The following is a 10,022-nucleotide window of genomic DNA, read 5'->3' as shown; positions in this document are numbered from 1 at the left end:
CCAAACCCAAAACCCAAACCCAAACCCAAACCCAAACCCAAACCCAAACCCAAACCCAAACCCAAACCCAAACCCAAACCCAAACCCAAACCCAACCCAAACCCAAACCCAAACCCAAACCCAACCCCAAACCCAAACCCAAACCCAAACCCAAACCCAAACCCAAACCCAAACCCAAACCCAAACCCAAACCCAAACCCAAACCCAAACCCAAACCCAAACCCAAACCCAAACCCAAACCCAAACCCAAACCCAAACCCAAACCCGAAACCCAAAACCCAAACCCAACCCAAACCCAAACCCAAACCCAAACCCAAACCCAAACCCAAACCCAAACCCAAACCCAAACCCAAAAACCCAACCCCAAACCCAAACCCAAACCCAAACCCAAAACCCAAAACCCAAACCCAAACCCAAACCCAAACCCAAACCCAAACCCAAACCCAAACCCAAAACCCAAACCCAAACCCAAACCCAAACCCAAACCCAAACCCAAACCCAAACCCAAACCCAAACCCAAACCCAAACCCAAACCCAAACCCAAACCCAAACCCAAACCCAAACCCAAACCCAAACCCAAACCCAAACCCAAACCCAAACCCAAACCCAAACCCAAACCCAAACCCAAACCCAAACCCAAACCCAAACCCAAACCCAAACCCAAACCCAAACCCAAACCCAAACCCAAACCCAAACCCAAACCCAAACCCAAACCCAAACCCAAACCCAAACCCAAACCCAAACCCAAACCCAAACCCAAACCCAAACCCAAACCCAAACCCAAACCCAAACCCAAACCCAAACCCAAACCCAAACCCAAACCCAAACCCAAACCCAAACCCAAACCCAAACCCAAACCCAAACCCAAACCCAAACCCAAACCCAAACCCAAACCCAAACCCAAACCCAAACCCAAACCCAAACCCAAACCCAAACCCAAACCCAAACCCAAACCCAAACCCAAACCCAAACCCAAACCCAAACCCAAACCCAAACCCAAACCCAAACCCAAACCCAAACCCAAACCCAAACCCAAACCCAAACCCAAACCCAAACCCAAACCCAAACCCAAACCCAAACCCAAACCCAAACCCAAACCCAAACCCAAACCCAAACCCAAACCCAAACCCAAACCCAAACCCAAACCCAAACCCAAACCCAAACCCAAACCCAAACCCAAACCCAAACCCAAACCCAAACCCAAACCCAAACCCAAACCCAAACCCAAACCCAAACCCAAACCCAAACCCAAACCCAAACCCAAACCCAAACCCAAACCCAAACCCAAACCCAAACCCAAACCCAAACCCAAACCCAAACCCAAACCCAAACCCAAACCCAAACCCAAACCCAAACCCAAACCCAAACCCAAACCCAAACCCAAACCCAAACCCAAACCCAAACCCAAACCCAAACCCAAACCCAAACCCAAACCCAAACCCAAACCCAAACCCAAACCCAAACCCAAACCCAAACCCAAACCCAAACCCAAACCCAAACCCAAACCCAAACCCAAACCCAAACCCAAACCCAAACCCAAACCCAAACCCAAACCCAAACCCAAACCCAAACCCAAACCCAAACCCAAACCCAAACCCAAACCCAAACCCAAACCCAAACCCAAACCCAAACCCAAACCCAAACCCAAACCCAAACCCAAACCCAAACCCAAACCCAAACCCAAACCCAAACCCAAACCCAAACCCAAACCCAAACCCAAACCCAAACCCAAACCCAAACCCAAACCCAAACCCAAACCCAAACCCAAACCCAAACCCAAACCCAAACCCAAACCCAAACCCAAACCCAAACCCAAACCCAAACCCAAACCCAAACCCAAACCCAAACCCAAACCCAAACCCAAACCCAAACCCAAACCCAAACCCAAACCCAAACCCAAACCCAAACCCAAACCCAAACCCAAACCCAAACCCAAACCCAAACCCAAACCCAAACCCAAACCCAAACCCAAACCCAAACCCAAACCCAAACCCAAACCCAAACCCAAACCCAAACCCAAACCCAAACCCAAACCCAAACCCAAACCCAAACCCAAACCCAAACCCAAACCCAAACCCAAACCCAAACCCAAAGGTGTACAGTTTTTAAAAAAATGTCTTTATCTTCAGAGACCACCTCACCTGCTCCTTACATTACGGTTCGATACGTCAAGCCTTTACCTTCATCTCTTTGTTCGGGATCTTTCTCTCAACAAGACAACCAACAAGTGATTGAGGCCAAATTTCCTCTTATTGAAATCAAGCCTCATAGAATTCCTTCATCTTTTAAAAAGCTCCGAACGGAATCAGCTCACTCTCTGCAACCAAATCGAGCCAGAACCAACGAATGTATCAGATTCTATCGAAGGAAATAATGCAACCAATATTGGTTTGATGCTGTGAAAGGTGATAAGCTTGGAGGCCAATTGTGTTCCCCTCAAGTGTACGGCCATCTCACAGCATTGCTGATGGAGCTAGCAAAAGGGAAGGTTGTTTGTGCCTTGGAAGGTGGTTACAACATTGAAGAAACAGCGTCATGTGTAAAAGAATGTATTTCTGTGTTGCTGGGGAAGGAGCCAAGTGTTTTGTCCTATTTGTTAGAGCCACCATACTTGAAAGAAGAGCAAATCCAAAAGCATGCAGAGATGTTGCAGAGAGTGAAAACATTTTACTCAGAACTGTTCAACAAATCGGTAAAATAGGAACATTGTTGAGGGACAGAAACATATTGTCACAAAACTAATTCTCTTTGAAAGTAGGCTTAAAACTCCTCAATTCTCACTTCCTCGGATGTTGCTGGTAAACTGGCTGTTGATGTGACATTACGCTTAGCTTTTGGAGTTCTAGGAGAGTTTTGAAAACCAAATTCAAAAGCGCTCGAGGAAACGTTTGGACTACTCTCTATAGATGATTCTTCGTCGTGAGAATAAAGAGACCTATTGCTATATCGTGGGATAAGTTGACCTGAGAATCCAATCTTAGACGTCAAGCTTGAGAATAGGCCTCAATTTCTAAATTGTGTGACATTTCTATTTCAGCTTGTAATTTTTCGTTTTCTTGAAGCATCCATCATGAATTGCATGAGAAATAGTAGTGTGATGGGTCATAAATTCTCTGTATATGAAGCCCACATTCTTTTTTCTTTGCAATTCATGATGGATGCTTCATGAAAAGACATGGAATGACATTACCATTTTCATCCTTTTGTATACTCTCATGAGATTTGCGATGGAGATATACTCCAACAGTCCAACAACAAGAAATTTCAATGGATTGAAATCGACCGAAATTTCTATGTTTTCACTTGATACCAAAAGTTAAAGCCAACACTTTCCATCACTAAACTATACAAACTCCTTGCAAATCAGTAATCAACGAAATTGGTTAGTCGTGCGATTTGATTCTATGAGACCACAGCGGTTTTAAAAATACTGAACCTGTCAAATCCAATCCAATTCATTCAAAAAAAAACAATCAAGAGATAATCGAAAATGACCATCCGTCGTACATGTTCCAGGATCCAAAGGGCAATGATAATGACTATTCATGTGTTGTTGTTGTTGTTGTTGGTCATGCAACCAGCAAAAGACAATTCAATGGTTGAAGGAGCCACTTCTTCTCAACTCGATATCATCCGTCTCTCACTATTGAACAACGTACAAGGTGTGCAACTGAGTGGTGTACCAGGTACCATCCTTTCACACGGTCCGTACAGTGTCCCTTTTGATTGTCGGTTCAGATTCAGTTCCCATCGTAGTGGCTTCAACTTACTTGACTTCAGAAAATAATAGTGGTAGAATTTGCGCATTTTCTCATAACGGTTTCATAGTGGGAACGAAAGGAACAGATTTGGGTAATTTATTGTTGAACTGTGCTCAATGGGTGACTCATTATAAGAGTAGTAATGTCTTGTTTATGGTTCATGGTGTCAACTCAAATGATGCATCAAATTTGTACGGAACACTCCCTGGATTTTCCTTGTTCAAGAATACTACCAATGCATTCGACAGTAATATTCGTCCATTGGAGGTAGTTGATTTGTTAATTCTCAATTTGAATAATGTTGGACAAGTCTCAAGTGAAATGTTTCAAATGATGGACAATTATCTCAAAAGAGGTGGAGGCATCATTGTGGGTGTTACTTCATGGGCTCATTTCTTCTCTTTCTCCCTCTATATAACTTTCCAGGAAATGTCTTTCTTTACCAAAACAGGAATTTCGTTTAGCAATAATTATGCATCTTCACCATATGTGAATGCTAACTCTGTGGTTCAATACAATCCGTATTTCAAATTGGATGCAATTTTGCAATCAAACACAATTCCATCCTCTTTCAGTGAAGTGAAACAAATAGCGACAACTTTAGACAGAATTAGATTTACATTGATACCACCGGTTGTAATGGCCGAGCAGAATGTTGAAACGTTTTCGAAAACTTTGGCTGTATATAATGCAAAATGTACCGGATTGTCACTCGTCACATATCCTATTTCCACCATAGACAAAAAGTTTTGTGTCTTTTCTTGCCAAAGTTTTGAACTCTATCAATACTTTACCACTCTCAAACAATCCTGAAATACAAGCTGGAGAGATCTTTCCTGGTCTTCCTCAAGGCAATGTGAATTCTCGAAACACAAAATCCACAACTGTCACCATTCAAATTTCATCCACACGAAGACGTTGGCAATGTACAGGTTATTATGCTCTTCCAGGAGCCAATATAACAATCACTGTGAGTTCACCAAACTCTGTCGAATATATTCTCATTGGATCACATACAGACAATTTGGAAAATTTAGATGAATGGAATAGATGGCCTTCAATCTCCTCACAATACTACATCTCTTCAGGAAATTCCACATCATGGTTTATTGCATTTAATGGAGGTACTATATTCGTTTCTTTGAAAACAATTCCAGTAACCGATTTGAGTGTGACCATTAGTGGACAAATTGTGAAAACTCCGTTCTGGCGTTTTGACAAACATACTAATGCAGATTGGATTAATACCATTCGAAATGAACCAGGACCATGGATTGAGGTTGAAACTGAACATGTATCTATTAATGTTCAATCCACCCCTTTGCGAGAAATATAACAGATATTAAGGCAGTGTCAGATTACTGGGGAAAAGTACTACCAATGTATTATGAGCTATCACAGGAAGGTGTGAGGGATTATAAAGAGAGGTTTCAAACAGATATTCAAATCTCTGCTGGATATATGCACAGTGGTTATCCTATCATGACGTTTTTAGATCAAAAATGAAGCTTTGGTGACACCAAGCAATACAGCAGAGCAAGGATTACGACCAAATGCAGTCTCTCGTTGGGGACATTACCATGAATTAGGTCACAACGTAAGTATATTAATGGTTTGGCAATATTTTTTCATGACATCTCGAGATATTGAAACACAAAGTTCCAACGAGGAGAATGGACCTATGATCAATCCGGTGAGCTCACCAACAACATTTACTCTCTCTATTTGGAAGAAAATTTTCCAGAAAATTCCTTCACCTATGCACGTGCTTATAATCCTCCTCGTGGTTTAGAAAAAGAATACAAAAACAATAATCAGACATTTAAAGGAGATTGGACCTCGGCAGGTGTTCTGTTCTATCTCGATCAAATTCAAGCATTTGGATGGGTTGCCATTAGAAAACATTTGCAAGTTATTACAATTCAGAACAGAAAGGTTTTGGAGCATTACCTCGTAATGACGATGAAAAGAGAGATCAATGGGTTGTGAGATTGGCAAATATTGTTCAAAGAGATCTTTCACAATTTTGTGATGCATGGGGATTTCCAATCTCATCGAGTGCAAGAACAAACATGTCAATGATTCCGGCGAAATGGATGCCCAATGATTTTATCATTCATTGTAGCGTTGCGAGATTTCCGGATTCTCCATGTGCCTTCTCTCAATTATTGAAAATAACAAATTCTCAACAATCTCGAATTATGTTGTGAAAATTGTGACATGGGCTCCAGTAAGACATTTCTATGGAGAGAGATTTGTTTTTAGATTTAGTGGATTGAGTGTGCCACAATCTTTTGTGAATAATACGATGATTCCTATAACTTTGCTGGATGGAACGACAGCTTTGGATACCACCGCTAGTATTGTAACTGTCTCAAATCAAGAGTTCACAATGACGATTCTGGCAAAGGAATATATCAAATCAGGACAGGTTTTGAGATTTTCATTCCAGGCAAAGAACAGTGCGCAAATTGGTGAATTTCAAACATTTATTAAGGTTGTAGATTCAAAGAAAGCTCTGGTCAATGCTTATGAAAGGCCTATTGAATTCTCAAATAAGATTACCAGAGATGGAAGTTCATATGGTTCACCAAAGCTATCGAGAAGTACAGCAGCAAGTTACGGATCGTTACAATTTGGTAGTATCTATTCTGTTGCAACAACTTTAGCATTAATCATGATGGCTCTAGTAATGGTTCTTGTAAACGAATAAAACTTACATGCAACCTAAGTGTGAAATAATGTTTGGACAAACCATATAACTCAAACTATTGATGAAACAACTATTTGTTCTTATTATCTGAAAGAAAATTTTCATTTTCATGGAGAAGGATATTGAGGCCTTCTTTTTCCTTCTGTCCGCGACCATTGATCTGTTAGAAGTCGCAAAAATCATCCAACTTTGTTCGCATCTCACAAAAAATATCTTTGACATCGTCCACCAAGGAATGTCAACCAACCACCGACGCTCTGTAGGTGCAGGAGAGGAACCGAGTCATCATCAGCGCTTAACACGTTCTCTCTTTGTGTTGGCGATCGCTTTGTGGTTGGTATTGTTGTTTGTTGATGGAATTGTCATCACGGCAACAACGATGAGAAATAACCCCACACTAACCATTTCATTCATTCCATCCACGACCTATGTGAATGATACTTCAGGAAAGCCAAAACTCTCTGTGACGATATCAAACTATCTTTCGCTCTTGCAAGCAAACTTTAGTTACCAAATATTTCAAGAAGTGGGTGGTTCTAATATTTCAATCACACCGCAATTATCAACTTCCACACTGACCGCAATTTGGGACAACATTTTTTCTCCTCCAAGGTTTGAAATTGTGTTACCACCAGTGTTCACCATGGCTGGAAATTACTCGGCTCAAGTGTTAGCCAAGAAATTGAATGGTCAAAATATCAATTCATGGTCCACGAACAAAATGATCATCAAAAGCTATGACGAATTTACATCTTTTGATAACTTGAGAAAATTGTCATTGGTTGATTTGGAACAAGCATCGACAAATTCCTTACTTTATGCATTGACTTCAAAAAACAAAAATTATTGGACTCACTAACGATGGCTCTCTGTGCCATGAATCCAAATACTTCATCGCTCCATGATACCAAGTCATTGGTCAACTCATTTAAGTCTGTTTCTTCATTTAAAAAGGATTTAACACAAATGAGTGTTGGAGGAATTACTGATTTCATAAGCGATTATTCAAAAATTATGGTTTCTCTTTCGAAGAATTATGCATCCAATCAATCTTCCAATTCTGAGGTTGATTCCATAAGTAGTTATATTGATACGGTCCAAGATGTGTTGGATATTATATCAAATTGCATGACGGCATTGCAATCATATACCAATGACAAGTATAGCTCAGTAATCGAAAATATGATTTCAGTGACAGCATTGACGACAAACACGACAGACCCACATGTTTTGAAAAATGAAGCTTTCGAGGTAGTGATATTACCAGATTTGACGAATCAAACAAGTAACCAACCTCTTGCACTCAATGGAAGCATCACCATTGCAACGCCAGATTCATTAATTTCCAAAACTGCTCAATCAGGAAAGAAATTATCATTAGGAAGTGTCAAGTATTTATATAGCTCAAAGATCGTACCAAGTCAAACCGTACAATTTGAATTTAACTCGACCACAACAACAATCATTGCAGATACTTCGCAAGATTTGTTGAATACTATTCAATCTCTTTCGAACAATTTCACAAGCAATTCCACCCTATCAACCAATAATTCATCATCATCTACCCCATTTGTTCGTGTTTCCATTTCTCCAATTATATCTGTGGAATATTTACAGAATGGGTTGATTACTGCTCTCACCAATTTGTCAAAACCTATCCGAATGAACTTTCCAGCTGTCAACACTTCCATGATTTCTCAAATTGAACAATTTACGAAACCTTTCAACCTCAAATATAACTTTATATGTATGTATTGGAATGAAACTCTGAAGGCATGGAAATCGAATGGATGTGTCACACTTCAGAAATCGAGTGATTCAATTACATGTGAATGTGATCATACTACCAAATTCACTTCATTTATTGAGTTTTCACAAGCAACGCGTACAAACTTCTCATCAGACCCACAATTAATGGCTCAAATTATCATTTCATACATCTTTATCATTTGCATTGTAGTAATCTTTGTCGGATTGCTTATCATGTCAAATATCAAATCTTTTACCAAACAACCAATTAAGAGTCGATGGATTTTCCCATACCTTTCACTGATTGCTCTCTTCATAGAAAATGCCTTTTCCAATATTGTCTCAGACTCGATTACACTTAGCATTAATAATGGAACGTCAAACATTAGTTATGATTCTGTGAATATTATCAGAGACGTGTCTGCCATGGTTGTAGTTACATTGGTCTCGTTGGCGATTTGGAATTTTGTGCTGAATCACCTTAGATACATTCTATTCAGATACATGTACGAAATTATGTTTAACGAGAGACAAGTATCTTTACAACAAGTGTCACCATTTTTGAAACTCATTTCCAGGAAGAGATTTATGATGCTTTCAAATTGTGCCATGAGTGTGTGTGTGATTGCTTATTTTGTCATTTTCATCTCATTAACAAGAACAAGTGTCATTATATCAACAACATATTCATGGATTATGAGCCTGTCATTTTTGTGTTTGTTATGATCATGACAATATGTTTAATTGGAATTTATTTGTTTGATATCTATATGGAATTCAAGTATAAGCAAATATCGAGTGAAATGCAAAATGTTGGAAAGGATGTCTTATCTAATGCAACTTCACAAACATCCAAATTAGAAAATTTCGTACAAGGAATCACAAAATCATTTCCTAAAACTGGTGTAAAGGTGTTCAAGTGAATTTGAATTTCTATTCAACTTCATCTTTCCTACGAAGATTGCAACATTTCTTTTCTACCAATGACAGATTATTCTTTAGATTAGAGGCTGTCATATTTTTCACATCGATTGTGTTCTATATTGTTGCTTATGCATTAGGTTTTTCTGTTCTATCAAACTCCTCAACAAGCTCAATCACAAGCACTTATTCACAAATAACTACCTCCGATGATATGAACACAATTCTCCAATTGGCGTTCAATTTGGTTTTTCAAACATTATTTGAAGCTGGATTTATCATTTCATTTGGTGGATTGGTATTTATTGGTGCATTTATTAAGAACTCCAAGAATGTATCAACAAGAGACGCATCATCTTCAACAACTATGAACATGGATCAGAATGAACAGGATGATGTTTCTAAGCTTTTGAAAAATCCAAGCGCCAAAAAAAGTATTTGAACAATTTTGTAAATTAGAATTCTCGTTAGAGAATGTGATTATGTGGAGCAAAGTCGAAAAGTTGAAAGATTTACTGAAAACACATGCAGACCGTGATCTCTATCAAAAGATTATCGAAGAATTGGAAGATTGGAACGAATGTCACTTTTCATCAAGTTCTCGTTTTGAGATTAATTTTTCTTCACAAACAAGAGAAAAGTTTGAAAAAGTGAGAAAAGAATTGAATGCTCATCATCATGGCCAATCCTCAGATGAATTATTGAAACAAGTTTCAGACTTTGCTCAAAGTGCAAACTTGGAACTACTTCTGAATCTCAATGACACCTATTCGAGATTTATTCTCACTTCTGAATACAAAGCACTCTCAAGTATTGAAGAGATTGTCACCGAGTTGAACGAGAATAATAAATTCCAGTAGTGATCGATCACTCTTTTT

At 39.3% G+C, this 10,022-nt stretch overlaps 5 protein-coding genes across 5 annotated transcripts; 4 read left to right on the top strand and 1 right to left on the bottom strand.

The window, feature by feature from the left end:
* FDP41_002218 (uncharacterized protein) lies at window positions 1-2,666 on the bottom strand (the record flags this gene model as incomplete). The annotated part of the gene is made up of 2 exons (XM_044705389.1): window positions 1-2,117; window positions 2,530-2,666. Coding segments are annotated over 2 exons (2,254 nt in total), but the record flags the coding sequence as incomplete, so codon positions are not given.
* Window positions 2,667-3,571: 905 nt separating this feature from the next.
* FDP41_002217 (uncharacterized protein) lies at window positions 3,572-6,474 on the top strand (the record flags this gene model as incomplete). Its single annotated transcript, XM_044705388.1, has 6 exons — window positions 3,572-3,704; window positions 3,829-4,442; window positions 4,501-5,055; window positions 5,257-5,358; window positions 5,421-5,714; window positions 5,887-6,474. 6 exons carry the CDS (start codon window positions 3,572-3,574, stop codon window positions 6,472-6,474), a joined length of 2,286 nt encoding a protein of 761 aa, XP_044563860.1.
* Window positions 6,475-6,853: 379 nt separating this feature from the next.
* Window positions 6,854-7,333, top strand: FDP41_002216 (uncharacterized protein; the record flags this gene model as incomplete). Its single annotated transcript, XM_044705387.1, has 1 exon — window positions 6,854-7,333. One exon carries the CDS (start codon window positions 6,854-6,856, stop codon window positions 7,331-7,333), a length of 480 nt encoding a protein of 159 aa, XP_044563859.1.
* Window positions 7,334-7,350: 17 nt separating this feature from the next.
* Window positions 7,351-9,586, top strand: FDP41_002215 (uncharacterized protein; the record flags this gene model as incomplete). Its single annotated transcript, XM_044705386.1, has 2 exons — window positions 7,351-8,836; window positions 9,135-9,586. 2 exons carry the CDS (start codon window positions 7,351-7,353, stop codon window positions 9,584-9,586), a joined length of 1,938 nt encoding a protein of 645 aa, XP_044563858.1.
* A 40-nt stretch (window positions 9,587-9,626) lies between these two features.
* FDP41_002214 (uncharacterized protein) lies at window positions 9,627-10,004 on the top strand (the record flags this gene model as incomplete). The annotated part of the gene is made up of 1 exon (XM_044705385.1): window positions 9,627-10,004. One exon carries the CDS (start codon window positions 9,627-9,629, stop codon window positions 10,002-10,004), a length of 378 nt encoding a protein of 125 aa, XP_044563857.1.
* Between the last annotated feature and the right edge of the window lie 18 nt (window positions 10,005-10,022).

This window comes from Naegleria fowleri (genome assembly GCF_008403515.1).
Source record: "Naegleria fowleri strain ATCC 30894 chromosome Unknown tig28, whole genome shotgun sequence".
Classification (NCBI taxonomy): domain Eukaryota; phylum Heterolobosea; class Eutetramitea; order Acrasida; family Naegleriidae; genus Naegleria; species Naegleria fowleri.
The sequence above is the reverse complement of the archived record's forward strand: the minus strand, read 5'-3'. Positions and strand labels throughout refer to the sequence as shown.